Source organism: Aedes albopictus, chromosome 3, assembly GCF_035046485.1.
Source record: "Aedes albopictus strain Foshan chromosome 3, AalbF5, whole genome shotgun sequence".
In the NCBI taxonomy this organism is placed as follows: Eukaryota; Metazoa; Arthropoda; class Insecta; order Diptera; family Culicidae; genus Aedes; species Aedes albopictus.
In genome coordinates, this window is record NC_085138.1 from 233992698 (window position 1) to 234008332 (window position 15635).

A 15635-nucleotide genomic window follows, 5' to 3' on the forward strand; every position below is an offset into this window, starting at 1 on the left:
ATAAATATATATATAAACTGAAACTTACACAATCAGTGCTTTCACCGCGTAAATGTCCATTTGCTTCCCAAGCACACATAACATTTAGTTCTTTCTGTAATCGAATGCATGTTTAGATAAGCTAGGATTATGTTGCATGGATTTAAACAGTTACTTTTAGGAATAAATAAATTGCAGTTGGCATCGTAATCCAGATAGTGCCCACATTTCAGTTAGGTGCTGTAAGCCAGTTAAATTTATATAAGTAAATAGAGTAAGAACCAATTCAACTATTTCACTCACTGTTACCTGTTTTGATATAGTTTAAAGTGAATCACTATCTTTAAGACGCACTAATTAACGGAAATGCATTAAGGATGCACGGATTTCACTGACTGATCAATTTCACCCCGAAATTAAAATTTTTGATTTTTTATTTTAAACGATATTTTTTTTATAATGGAACGATTTACAGCAGAATTTTTAACCTCGTTGACTGATGAAAACCATGGTTGTACTTGTTTTAAAGCATTAAATTTAACCATACCGATAAGTGTTCACAAATTATGATCACTATGAAAAGTGATCAATTTCACCCAAAATCACGGTATTCCTGAATGGAACTCTGATCTGTTAGTTCATAATATCTTCAGATAAACCATTCTGTTGTATAGTTACGAATCTCCAGCTTCCGCCCGAGAATTATAGCTACACTCCCGTTCAAAACTTTGGGGTCACCCCCTCAAAAACATGTCATTTTTTTCCGCCAATTTGCGTCCGATTTCCAAACCCTAGGTTTCATTCAAAAGATAAAGTCAAAGAAACTTTGAACATGATTTAAAAGAAACTTTTTCAAAAAAATTTGTATGTAAACTTAACCCAAAGTTGCCAAATTTTCTAAAAAATCAATATAAACTTACGGCAGTGCCGCTGGAAGTTGGGTCGACCAAATTTTAAGATGAGAGCGGTAATATTTGTTGATATCTTTGCCATCTTTCATTCAATTTTAATTCTTCTTGGCTTATTTGAAACAAAATGAATGATACTTACTGCATTGACTTTGAACCACACATATTTGTTGAAATTTACATACTAAAACTTAACGTAAAGTTGCCTCATTTTTTGAAGCGTGGTAAAGTGTGCTAACTTTACATAACATTTTTATATACAAAAATCGTTAAATACGTTAAGTTGAAGACATCCAACGTAAATTTAGTTAATTATCTTTGAAATGAGCCAAAAATAATTAAAATTGAACTATAGATGACGAAGATATCACCGAATCACTTTTCCGTGTTTTACGAAAGTCAACATCAAGGATTAATTTACTTAATAACTTTTTTTCTAGATTTTTTAGCTAAGTTCTGTAAAAAGCAGTTGAAAGCTAATAGAAAATGGGTCATATTACCGCTCTCATCTTAAAATTTGATCGACCAACTTCCAGCGACACTGCCGTAAGTTTATATTATTTTTTTTAGAAAATTTGGCAACTTTGGGTTAAGTTTACATACAAAATTTTTTGAAAAGGTTTCTTTTAAATCATGTTCAAAGTTTCTTTGACTTATTATCTTTTGAATGAAACCTAGGGTTTTGAAATCGGACGCAAATTGGCGGAGATATGGGCCTAAAAATGACATGTTTTTGAGGGAGTGACCCCAAACTTTTGAACGGGAGTGTATATAACCAACTTAGTGGGCCCTAAAAAGCTCTGCTTACTTCAAAACTCCAGGAGCAAATGGGGCACTGATTAAACTCGTTGTGGTATAGGCTTTGAGCTCTTGTTGCGCTTTATGCGTTCATTCCATCTTCTAGGGCACCCCTTTATATTCCATTACGTTTCCCTTTCCTTGTCCCATTCTGCCTCAGGTAGATGATGCAATAGGCTTAAATGTGTTGCGATGGCACAAATGTCCCAAATGAAGGATAACGTCTCTCTGGAGCCGGCCTTCTGATGCTCTAGATCTGGAGAAGAAATTCACTTGCCTGGTATTGTGAATACGAGAAACCATATTGAGCGATATTTTATGATGTGTAATTGGATTAAAAAGGATATTGTGAACCATTAGCAAGGTTTGCTGATCACAGATTCCTAAAATTGGCAAAGCATTATGAGCAAGTTCAGTGTACAAACGAATTGTCTTGGAATTGCACTAAATTTACCCATGCATACTGTTTTCTGAGATGTACCAATTTCCCGGAATTTCTTCTGAATTACTCTCGTTTTTTTCTCCAGTAGTTTTTCTCGTAGTTCCTCGCAAGATTTTAAAACGAAGGGGTGGTGTAGGTCGGGAGCTTTAAGGAATCGTAGATAGTTTCAGCGAGTTTGTAGGGGTTCTCAGGGAAATTCAGGGGAGGAGGATTCCAGAGGCGTTTCAAGAGGAGATCTCAATGCTGATTCAGGGGTTTTCAGGGGCATGAAGTCTAAATGTTTCTCAAGGGCGTCTCAGAGGAGTTTTAGGGAGTCTCAGGTGGTCTCGGGAGGATTCAGGGGATTCTCAGGAGGATTCAGAGGTGTTTTAGGGGGTTTCTAAGGGTGTTTTATGGGCTTTCAGGAAATTCCAGGATGTCTCATGGGCATATTAGGGTATCTCAGAGGGCTCAGGCGGATTTCACTCAGGGACGTTTAAGGGAGCTCCAGGAGGTTTCAGGAGGTTAGTGGAGGATTCAAGACAAAACGTAGAAAATCCTGGCAAGATCTCTGGAAGTTTTTATTGGACATTCTTCAAAAGAATCCCGGGTCAATTTATGGTGGGTTATCAGGGTAGAACACTGTGAGTAATCCTGGAAAATAAAAATCTCAGAGCGAAGCTCTAGATGAGAGTTCATAATGATTTCTTGAAGACAGTGCAGAAGGAACTCCAGGAAAAATCCATGAGGTATCCTAGAAGCGATTCCGTGAAAACCTCTGGAAGAAATTTCGGAATGAACTCATCGGAAAACCCATGAAAAACTCATGAAAAATACTGGTAGGAGCTTTAGTGCAAATTCTGGAAAAAAATCCGGGAAGAACTCTTGATAAAATTCCAGGAGGAACACCGGAATAAATTGTGGAAAATGATTCAAGAAGAGTCCCCGAAGAAACTCTAGGAGAAATCTCGGTGCAACACTTGCGAAATATCCTGGGAGAAACTCCTGTGGAAATCTCGAGATACACCTTACGATGATTTTCTTGAGAAAATCCTGAAGGAACTCTGGTGGAAATCTCACGAGGACTATACCTATGAAAAAATCCTGCAAGATAACTGTGAGAAACTTCAGGCGAAATCGGTCAGAATGCAGCAATCCTGGAAGATTCTCACGAAGGAATTTCGGGAAAAATTAATGAAATCTTGGTAAAATGCTGGAAGGAATCTGGAAAAACCTCCGAGAGGAATTTAATGTGGAATACTAAGAAAAATATCGTGAAAAGGAAAGAAACTTCTGAGAAATCCAGGAAGGTATTTCAAGAGATATCACAACAAGAATTCTAGAAAAAAAAACCTTTTGGGATTTCTGGAGAAATCTTTGTAGAGGAATTTCTAGATAAAATGCAACTTACAGATTTATCTGCGTCCATCTTAGAATTTGCAGCCTCACGGGCTAGTAGGAAATGTCAGCTTAATTTGTGAGCACTGCCCTTATTTCTCTACTACAGATATCCAGGTTCCAGATTGTTCTGAATATAACTATTTTTCCGAGTAATTATCCGGAGGAATCTACAACTTTTATACGGCACCACAAACTTCCAGCAAAAATCTTCGACATTACGCGTAAATGAGTTGTTATATCAGTTCTGCACTACAAGAATGTAGTAAACGCTCATGTCCGAAAATACTACACGTTCGAAAACTCTTTGATGCATTCCAACTGTCTAGTAAACTCTGTGGACTTTACTTCTAAGTAGATACTACTACTACAAGTAGTAAAAGCAAAGTTTTTATTCATACGATCCAATGGCTAACGAAGTTTTATGGTATTTCTTTATTAATATTGTTTTGAAATAATTAAATTTCAGAATATTGAATCAGCGGCATTCACTGCTTATGCAAAAATATAAAATCAGTTTTCTTAAGAACATATCTTTTCTAATACCAATCTCAAGTAAGAAACAGTAACAAACGACATTGACTCCCAAGGAGATTGTTATGTGCAGATTGTCCACTCGGTCAGTTTTTGTTAGACCACAAAGTACCACAAAGAAATAGTGTAGCAATGAGACAGCGAACACACAGCCAGGCCAGCGTTGCCTCCCTACAGGGATCTAATTGAAATTGTTCGCATTCCTTCGCGGCAAGGGGTCCACCACCACGGAATGATTCAGCTCGGTCATGCCAGATCTAATTTAAGACGTTTGTTCTTAGCCTAGCTTGACAAAAGCAAGATAAACAATGAAACTCTTTACTTCTTAAATCCCAGTAGAAATCGATCAACCAACCCCTCGATCAAATTGTTCAATTACGATCGATCCGCGTCTCAATCACGATCACCAGCGCAATCAATCAATGTCCCATGCAGTCAGTCATTCAGCCAGCTAGCCAACCGATCGACACGACGGACGCCGGCCCTGCTCTGCTCTGGTTGGTTGCGGTTTTGCACCGAAAGGGAACAAGACTTGCGCGCTCGCTGCTCTAATTGTGCAATCCACTTTTCGAACACCAAGAGGTCGGACGGTTCGGAAAACCAGTTCTGGAATGGCTGAGTGGCACGCCTTCGAATCCGAGGGTCGTGTCGTGGCGGATATTGATTGCACCACCATTAGAGAGATGTTTTGTCAAACTGCGAATTTCACTTTTGTTTTGCTGTGTGTACATCTTGGACACTGCACCAATTATCCCCATAAATAGTTCTAATTATGGTTCCAGACAATCGCCGATAATTGGGCAACAGATTTCTCAAACTTTTACCCGATCGGAGTACCGCTACACGTTCCCAATTTTTTCCGGTAATGTGCCTTTGCGATTTGCGGTTACCATCAGAGCCCTCTCTCTCCTCTTCTTGGCGTAACGTCCTCACTGGGACAAAGCCTGCTGCTCAGCTTAGTGTTCTATGAGCACTTCCACAGTTATTAACTGAGAGCTTCCTCTGCCAATGACCATTTTGCATGTGTATATCGTGTGGCAGGCACGAAGATACTCTATGCCCAAGGAAGTCAAGGAAATTTCCTTTACGAAAAGATCCTGGACCGACCGAGAATCGAACCCGTCACCCTCAGCATGGTCATGCTGAATACCCGTGCGTTTACCGCCTCGGCTATATGGGCCCTCCATCAGAGCCCGTGTAATGTCAATTGAGCCACGAACAAAACTCTGATGGAACGCAAACGCAACAAACAACCAGTTGGATGCCATTCGCCAGCAGTAGAATCGTCTTAAATTGCATCACCGTGACATTTAACGGATTATTCAAATGGTGATCATCGCCACCACCACCATCGAATGTCAATTACACACCAGAAGAAGATTTGCATACCACAACTTAGAGCCAAAAACCATACAACCGGTTCTTTGGATAATTTTGTTTTTTCGACGGGATAATAAATTTGCATCGTTATTCTTCGACAGTGGGAATCGTACAATATACTAACTGATGGGAAGCAATCAAAGAGTTTCGCTCATTGAGGTGATGTGTGATGGAAGATTGATTTTGACGTAGATGGAGTTGAACTTGGTTTCGTGTATTTTAATTGCTCATGATTATGTCAGAACGGTCCGGTTTGGAAGCTACGAATACTTTGTGACATATGCAAGCGTGATGACCGGTTTCTGTTGATGAGTCATTTATATAGAAAATTAAAATTCATGGGTCGTAAAAGAATTTATTGCCCAGTTGAGTTGATTTGCTTATCACGCGTGTACCTAAACATGGGCTGTAATGTAGTTTACTAGAAATAACTGGGTTTTGTGGGAATTCGGTAGTATAATGATCCCGGTGTTTATGTTTTCATCTGACATGACGAACCTTTGGGCAACACATTTAAGACGTTTAACTCATTCATTTATTTAGTTCAACATCAAATTCGAGTGCTTGCAGGTCCTCCTTGAGCAACGTCCATGCTGAGGACCACCGGTTTTATTAACGTCTTGTACATGGTACATTTGGTGCGGGGTGAATCTTTTTTGAACACTGATGTTGCGCCTCCGTATTTCACGGCTCACGTTATTGTCAGCCGTTAGCAAGGAACCGAGGTAGACGAACTCTCCTACCACCTCGAAAGTATCCCCGTCTATCGTAACATTGCTGCCAAGGCTTGTCCTATCTCGCTCAGTCCCACCTACCAGCATGTACTTTGTCTTAGTCGCATTCACCATCAGTCCGACCTTTGCATCTTCACGTTTCAGGCGGGTGTACAGTTCTGCCACCTTTCCAAATGTTCTAACAATAATATCCATATCATCCGCAAAACAGACAAATTGGCCGGATTTCGTGAAGATCGTACCCCGGCTGTTGAGTTCGGCTCGTCGCATAACACTTTCCAGGGCGATGTTGAATAGTAGGCAGGAAAGTCCATCACCTTGGTGTAGTACCCGTCGAGATTCGAATGAACTGGATAGTTCATCCGAAATCTAGTCTAGTCAGCTTCCCGGGAAAGCTGTTCTCGTCCATGATTTTCTATAGCTCTGTGCGGTCGATACTGTCGTATACCGCCTTGAAGTCGATGAACAGTTGGTGCGTTGGGACCTGGTATTCTCGGCATTTCTGGAGTATTTGCCGTACGGTGAAGATCTGGTCCGTTATCGACCAGCCGTCGATGAAACCAGCTTGATAACTTCCCACGAACTCATTTACTTTAGGTGAAAGACGACGGAAGATGATCTGGGATAGCACTTTGTAGGCGGCATTCAAAATAGTGATCGCTCGAAAGTACTCACACATTAACTTGTCGCCTTTCTTGTGGATGGGACAGATTATCCATTCCTTCTACTCCTCCGGTAGCTGTTCGGTTCCCATGATCTTGACTACTAACTGGTGCAAATAGGTGGCCAACTTCTCCGGGCACACATTGATGAGTTCTGCTGCGATACCGTCCTTACTAGCCGCTTAGTTGTTTTTGAGCTGGTGGATGACATCCTTAACTTCCCTCAGCGTGGGAGTTGGCTCGTTCCCGTCCTCTGCTTCACCAACATAGTCATTTCCCCCGCTGCCTTCCCAAGCAGCACAGAAGTCACAAAGGAGTGTCGACAGCGCAAGTTTTTGGTTGTACAGGAGTTATATTCATGTAATTCTAACCCCAGGGCAAAATAACTTGCAAATGACTTGTGTCCAACCAAAAACCTGCGCTGTCGAAACTCTATTGTTACATGTGTGCTGCTTGGGTTGATACCCCGTGCCTACATTCTCTTCGCCAATCAGGTGCTCGTCGAAGTGCTGCTTCCACCTTTCGATCACCTCACGTTTGTCCGTCAGGAGGCTCTCGTCCTTATCCCTGCAGATTTCGACTTGCGGCACGCAGCCTTTACGGGATGCGTTGAGCTTCTGGTAGAACTTACGTGTTTCTTGTGCACGGCACAGCAGTTCCATTTCCTCGCACTCCGCTTCTTTCAGGCAACGCTTAACCCGAGCAAAAGGGAATACCTAGCAAATACCATATCAATACCAACCTGTGCTCTAATACCTAAAATTGTTATTGATATGTTATAATACATAATCTTATGAGAACAAAACAATAACAATTTAAGTTATTATAACAAAGGATGGTATTGATATTGTATTATTTTATTTACAAGTGAGGTCGGGTGACAAATCGTTGAATGACAAAATATCGAATGCCAAAACGTCGGAAGGACAATTCGTCTAAAATGAAAAATCAATAAATAACTAATTCAGGCGTTCGATTTAAATAGGGTCTTGTACCATTTGGGCAGGTGTACCTATTTTGGGCACTTGCCGCTATAACTATGTCAATTTTAAACCGATTGATTTGAGTTTTTGTATAGAGTTAGATACTGTATGTGCCTAACTCTATACAAAATTTCAAATCAATCCGTTTGAAATTGACTTAGTTATAGCGGCAAGTGCCCAAAATAAGTACACCTGCCCAAATGGTACAAGACCCTAGGTCCTAAGTTTGCTGTGATTCCTATGTAGATTTGACCTCCCGCATAATGACGAACTGTAAATGTAGTGTTTCTCATACTGTAGATAACTATTAGCAATTGTCATTTAACCATTTCTCATACTATCGGAGCTAACAGTAAGCTTACCATTCCATGTACATATTTGCCAGTTTGACAAATGGTAACCCGCCAATTTACAGTATGTGGAATAGGCGGTTAAGATAGGTTACCATAAAAAATCGCTCATTTTCCCGAACAAATTTTTCGCAATACAGTAAAGGATATGGTCAATATATTATCCAGTTTTTTAGACAATTCACTGCATAGCAAATAGGTTCAGAACAGTTTTACAATAAGTTTGGGAAAAAATCGAACAATGTATGTGTTATTATTGATTTATGGTCTTTCATAGTATTTTAAACGTATGTTATATGGTTCTTCTGTATTTAAACCATTTAGAAAAATAATATATTTTTTTTTCTTAAATAACAAATCAAACAAGATTATGGTTCATGTACATGTATTTCCTTATATATTTCACATGATTTAATGGATTAATTTAACTAGCATTGTTTTGCAATATTAAGTTTTTTCACATTAAATTATAGGCATGATAACGAGTTAATATTTTTTTTCAATAAATAAACACTTCTCACTCCAACTCAATTAACTCGGTGTTGCATATATTCTTAGTTCGATTCCCATCCGGCAGCTTCATCGTACCTAAGTTCCAGTCAATGCTTCCACACTGAACTTGTTAACTTTGTAGATGTACTGAACAGCGATAAACTGAAATAAATAAAATCAAAATTAACCAATGTCTAGTTTGTGAATCGAATTATGAATTACCTGATTTTTTGTTGCTGCTGTGTGGAGCACACCTGCCGCAGAGAAATCGACAACATTTTTCAATTATTGAGCTCGCGTTGATAGTAGTTACTCCGTATTAAATTTGATATTTTTGAGGTGCGGTTTTGGCACATCGATTTCAAAAACACGGATGATTAAACAATCGACGGAAAACAAACTATCAATAAATGACCGAGAAGCGAATGTTAAGTATTTTCTCAACTCGATTTTCACTTTTTGCTTTTTTTCTTGTAAACAATCTAACAGAAAGCGCAGCGGCAAATCGTAGAATATTTCACTTACAAATACAAATGTGTGTAACCATCTGACAGATTGTTGAGCATAAGTACTGTATTGTGAAATTCATATGTGATAGTGTGTTGCGCTACTGTGAGCACAGACCATTTGTCTTAAGGTGGACTCATAGTGTCACCATTTCTCACGGGTTTTATTTCCATAACATCCAACAATGCGCAGACACTATAACATACTGTTACTAGTTGGTATACGATATCAAAAACGTTCTCTGCAGTGAACAGCGTCAGGCTTCATATTGTTGAACAGGGAATCAAATGTTTGTCTTAAAGTAACAGTAACAGTTAGAACAAACTTACTGTTTGGAAAATATGACAAACTGTATTTTGCTATGCGGGCTGTTCAAATCAAACGCCAGAATTGATTAAATAAATAACACAGCGCAACATTTTTTTGTCTCAAGAGCAAACTTATGTGTCTCCGAAGGATTTTGGGCCGTTGAATCCGAATCCGGGCTCAGATTTTCTCCAACACGTCACAATTTTGAGCTATACCTCAATTTATAGGGCAAAATATGCGATTTTGGGCTTTTTTGACAGCAAGCCATTGAGCTTGGAAATAAATTTTTTAAGCAATCAAAAGGTTAATTGGTCAATTAACATCTAAATTAACGACTCATGCAAAATTTCTCGTTTTACCTAATCAAATTTGATAGATTTAAGCATTTTGTGTTAGTATGAAAACTTGCATGCAACTTCTGGAGGATGACTTGTATGAGAAACATCATACCTAACATAAATCGCTTTAAACTATCAATTTCGATTTGGTAAAACAAAATATTTTGCATGAGTCGTTAATTTAGATGTTAATTGACCAGTTTTCCTTTTGATTGGTTAAAAAAAAAATATTTCCTTGCTTAATGGCTTGCAGTCAAAAAAGCCCAAAATCGCATATTTTGCCCTATATATTGAGGTATAGCTCAAAATTGTGACGTGTTAGAGCAATTCTGAGCCCGGATCCGGATTCAGCGGCCCAAAATCCTTCGGAGACACATAAGTTTGCTCTTGAGACAGACAAAAAGCTAATTTTTGTTACGCTGTGTAATTAATTAAATTATTAATTAAAAATCAAAAATTAGAGGTTTTGTGCCAAACAAGTAATTGAAGAGTGTCTAAAGGAGCACAACTTGGCCAATGAGTTTATCATGCAGTTTACAAATATAAATGACAAAAAAATTAACGGCGCTAACATTGACCTTTTTTATATAGTGAGCATAGTCGAAAGTATAAAATAAGTACAGTGATGGTTTTACACGATGCGAATATCTGTTTCGCCCATTTTGACCTTTCATCACTTCTTGAAATATTTGAACATGTGCGAAGAACCCAAAACCCTGTATAAAAACAACTTTTATTGAAAGATTAAATCTCTTTTCAAAGAATAAAACCTATAATTAAAATAAAATTGTTTAATAATGTACTGTTTGCAAAGTATATTAAATTTTACTAGTAAAACATAGATTTAAGTTCTTTGCCAAATATCCGGAGGAACATTGAACAAAATAGGGAGAAAAATTTAAGATAATTTGATTTTATGATCACGTATAGTTTTGTAGCATATATGACAATTTTGGCGGTTTGCGTCAAATAACTCGGCCATAACTTCATTCGATGATTTTTCGTTTTCGACGTTTTGTTTTCATGGTTCAAATGTTAAACATGAACCATGCGGTACATAACTGAGCCATATAGTTTGAATTTAAAGTTTGATTCCTTGTAACAATTACTATTCATTGCAATTAGATTTCATTGGTAGAACATTATTGTTTTAATAATAATATTTTTCTAAACAATTTTGCTATTTTTCCTTAACTTCAACATTCTAATCGCCAAGACATGTAGAGCAATAATTGTAACTTGTCATTGTTGAAAACAATGCCACCAGATAAACAGGCGTGACACCTAGAACAATTTTCGTAAAAAACCATCGCCCAGCTCACACTACCATCACTTGGTGGAAATGTTTCACGCTACACTGAGTTGTGCAATATCGTCAACAGAAGGCGCTGGTATGAAATGTCAAACGCAAAGAAAAGCGATGCGCACGCCTCTGGTTGTGAAACCTACAACTACACAGTTTGAAAAAATCACCGACTTCGGTAATGTTTTACCGAAATCTCAACCGTTAAGTTTGTTTTACAGGAAAAATTCGGTAAAGGTAGCAACTTTTACCGAAGTTCGTTAGAGTTTGACAGATAAACGATAACATTTTACCGAAATTTGTTATTTTTTTACAGAATTTCGTTAAAAATCCATTACCGAACGCTCAGCGGTTGAGATTTCGGTAAAAATTACCGAACGCGATTAGCTGTGTATGAAGATTCAAAATTATCGTTAAAAGAGTGGTCGATGGAAATTTCGCAAGTGTTACGTCTGTTTGTCTGTGGTAAAACCACAGACGAATTTATACAGACGTAAGAGTGCGGTACAAACCACTAAAAATTTTCGGTACCATGTTTTCTTCTTTTTCCTTATCCACAAGCTCACCGAGGGGGCTAGTTATTACCATTTTGCGGTTGTTTTTACGCATTGGTTTACCCCTCCCTCAAGATTTTGACAGTTTTTCGCCGTCTTCGCCGGCTTTCGCCGCACAAAAACTTGTTTTGTTTTGTTTACGTATTCGACCCAAATCCATCGGCAAATTTGCGTCGTTTGCGTGGCTAGTGAAATTATTTGAAATTCAATTATACGAATTATTCGATGTTTTCCATTGTGAGTAATTAGCGCAGCAGCAAGAATGAAACCAGCTACGGCCAAGCTGCTGGATCTCAGAGCCGACGTTCTTCGCCAAGTCGTACACGAGCGACAAATGTTGGTGACACCGAATTTGTTTTGCATTGGTGGATCTGTACGATTCGCTAGATTCCGCCTGAGAACGAATCTTGGAAGAATATCTCGCAGTGTCCCTATCATGTTGCCAGTTGGTGGAATTGCTGAGATGATGCACGGGAGTTTCAGAGTGCCGGATCTGGACGGGATGCAGCTGAAATTTGTCGCTGCCCAAGTAAGTAGCTATTTTAGCTCAAATCTACACCCACTTTTCATGCAATTTTTGAAATTTCCGTTCGTTTTTTTTTTTCTGAATTTGTGTAGCCGGAACCTTGTCCAGCTGCCGGAAGCACCCCAGTTCATCCTCCTCGAATGACAGTTTCTTGGACAGCGAAGAAGAGGCACGGCGATGTGATATCAAAGAACCCAGCGATTGAAGCAGAAGATGGATGCTGCACGCGGGAAGCGACAACAAGTTTAAACTGTAAGCGGAAAACCGAGATAAACTGTATCCAAAGTTGAAGACCCCCTCGTGCCGACAGTACAGTGGTGAAATAAAAAGGTGGTAAAATTGCGTAGCTGGAGATGGATATCCTAGACGATGAGTGCAAGATTACCGAGCCGGAACGGCAGAACCGAAAATACAAGAGCTTGCTCCAGATTATAAAGAAGCGTGAGAAGGCCAGGAAGTGGACAGGATCCAGCTATATCATATGTCGATGAACAGCAAAAACGAGGACAAGGAGTATGCGGTGGTGGAGGAAAGATTAATACCATAGACTTAATAGTAATGCTCCCGAATGCAGAGCAGAATTGGGAAGACGAGCAGCTGGCCTCGACGATGTACAAACCAGGTATGTAGTTTTCGATTTTAGCAAACATTATTTCAGAAGTTAAAAAATAAAAAAATGCACGGTTGTGTAGAAAATTACTTTCCTTCGAACTGAGCACATTCAAAAAACTGCTAAAGTATATCTAGGCAGAGGATTAATTCCATTAATTTTCACCACGTTCTCCGAAATTGCATGGTGATGCGAGAGGTTTCTTTAACACGGATCACATGTGACAATAATATTATATCATAGGTCGAAGAAAACCTAACTTGGTCAAATTAGGTTTTCCACATGCCATAAAAGTTCAGCTTTTTGGGCGCAGTGGCTTAATTTCCCCAACAGCGGGGAGGAAAAAAACGTTCACGAAATCAGATCTTCAAGCCATCGATAGAGTTATACTGATCATGCTGCTGCGTAGTTGGTACATCGGACATTTGTCGAAGTCATTGAGGTATGTATCTGAACAATATAATTGGTGAGAATATTACAAACTGAGGACGTATTAAGCCCAGTCAGCCTGAATGGGCAAAGTGGATTGGTTAGTGTGTGGGAATGCCATTGGAGGTTTGCATTATCCGAGGCTTCCGAAATCCAACAGGGCGCGTCCCCGGATTGCGGATAGGGAGAAAAAGGAGATTTCTCGCATTTGTACTGCAATCAGCCAATGTGATATTATCTCCCATGGTGTTGTAGTGTAATAAATGATCTCATTCTAATAGGATAGCCATACAGCAAAGCTTTTACATTTACATAGTATGTATGACATACCCCCCTAGTAGGGGTACTACAAGACCACGCGGCCACTGAAACGATGGTGCAAAATAGAATCATGGTGTTACACGCTATATGGATTCCTAAGAAAGGTTTTATCATGCTGTGGTGCTAACAGCGCCAAGTACTACATATTGTGGTTCTAAAAAACGGTTCGGATAATGATGATTTCGAGGCAATGCGAAACTTTAATATGAAGTCATTATCTCGACCATGATGAAATTTAATAAACTTTTCATATTGTAACCTTGTAGCTCAGGGATTAGGGGATCAACAGGGTCGTCTATAGAGGATGACTTGGAACTTTCATGTCTCTACTGTTCTAAAGGCAGTCTATCAACAGTAACATTGAACATTCGAAACACATATGAACACCATATAAAATCTGAGACCGACCAACAACATTCACAAACGTTCTATATAAATATGCTAACTGGAATTAGACCAGATTATCAGACCAGCGAGGGATGGAAACTTCTTTTGAGTTCGGAACCATTCAAAAAGGGTCAAAAATGGTAAAATCGCTAGAACCAGGGCTGTGTCCTTAATAAAGTGGCTACTTTGAGGCTAGTTACAATTTACATAATTTATTTGGTGACGCCACACTTAAGGGATCGCAATGGCGACCGATCGTAGTTACGCTTGACCGGGGAGATCGCAATGGCCGTTGGTTCGGTAAACCTCACTTGTAGAAGGGGGGGGGGGGGTCACGGTGTTCGTCTTCCGAGACCGCCACGAAGCACAGTGGTGCGTTGCTGAACAAAAGCCAGCCAAACCCTCTTACCTAAAACCCTCAAAAACATATGAAAATCATGAAATCTATCGCAAGTTTTCGCAAAATAAATCATACACCAATCGAAAGCACTGGTCTTAGGCTTACAAAATCGCTTACACACTATATTTACACACTTGTCCTCTGGGATGTATTGTAGAAGTTATAGAAAATATTCTATATCATTTACGGATATCAGTAGCATTACGGAATATTTTTAAATAATTCCTGAGAATCCCTAAAGATTTTCAGAAATTCCCAGTCTTCTTAGACGTATTGTGGAAATTATAGAAAATATTCTAAATCATTAACGGAGATTAGTAGCATTACGCAATATGTTTAAATAATTCCTGAGAATCCCTAAGGATTCTCAGAAATTTCTAGTTTTCTGGGATGTATTGTGGAAACTATATAAAATATTCCAAATCATTTACAGATCAGTACCATAACGAAATATATTTAAATAATTCCTGACCATCCCTTAAGATTCTCAGAAATTCCCTCTCAAAAAAGGACTAGTTTTCCTCTAGTTTATCACAAAGTTTTCACTTATAGAGGACGTCATGTTTATACGTTAATTAATTTTTAAACCCGTTCTAGGTACTTCCGTCGACCATCGTTTGCCAGCAGCCCTAGCTGGAGGATCCTTGCCGATTCGATGTCAATGCCTTGTGATAGTAAATACATATATCTAAATAAAAATACTTAGGTGGGTGGGGGCGTTTCCGTGGTCTCTACACAGCTAATCACGTTCGGTAATTTTCACCGAAATCTCAACCGCTGAGCGTTCGGTAATGGATTTTTTACGAAATTCTGTAAAAAATTACAAAATTTCGGTGAAATGTTATCGTTTATCTGTCAAACTTAACCGAACTTCGGTAAAAGTGGCTACCTTTACCGAATTTTTCCTGTAAAACAAACTTAACGGTTGAGATTTCGGTAAAACATTACCGAAGTCGGTGATTCTTTCTAACTGTGTATAATCCATCCGAAAAGTCTCCGGGATTCTGAACAAGACAACCTATACATCTAAGGGTTCTACAATAGTGATCTGAATTTGTTGCTAAGAAGTGTCACCATGTTTTCTCAGAATGCGACGCAGAACGCTTGAAACTTATGGAGTTACTCCAGTGGTCCTTGAAACAGTCTTCCACTAGATTTTTATTTGACTCAGAAGGTTCACCACTTCCTCCCAAATAGCATGGTGATGCAAGACATCATGCTCTACTTAAAGAAGCTTTGTTCAAGCTAGGTTCAACAAGTCCTCCTAAAATGCATGGTGATGCAAATCATCATGCTCCACTCAAAGAAGCTT

At 39.0% G+C, this 15635-nt stretch overlaps 2 protein-coding genes across 13 annotated transcripts in view; one reads left to right on the top strand and one right to left on the bottom strand.

Moving 5' to 3' along the window:
• LOC109401709 (ras GTPase-activating protein raskol) overlaps window positions 1-15635 on the bottom strand; it is a 441723-nt gene that overhangs the window by 50916 nt on the left and 375172 nt on the right. The gene's annotated exons all lie outside the window — the stretch shown is intronic.
• LOC115258697 (uncharacterized) lies at window positions 11568-12927 on the top strand. The gene is made up of 2 exons (XM_062856310.1): window positions 11568-12179; window positions 12269-12927. Exons 1-2 carry the CDS (start codon window positions 11913-11915, stop codon window positions 12464-12466), a joined length of 465 nt encoding a protein of 154 aa, XP_062712294.1. The 5' UTR covers window positions 11568-11912; the 3' UTR covers window positions 12467-12927.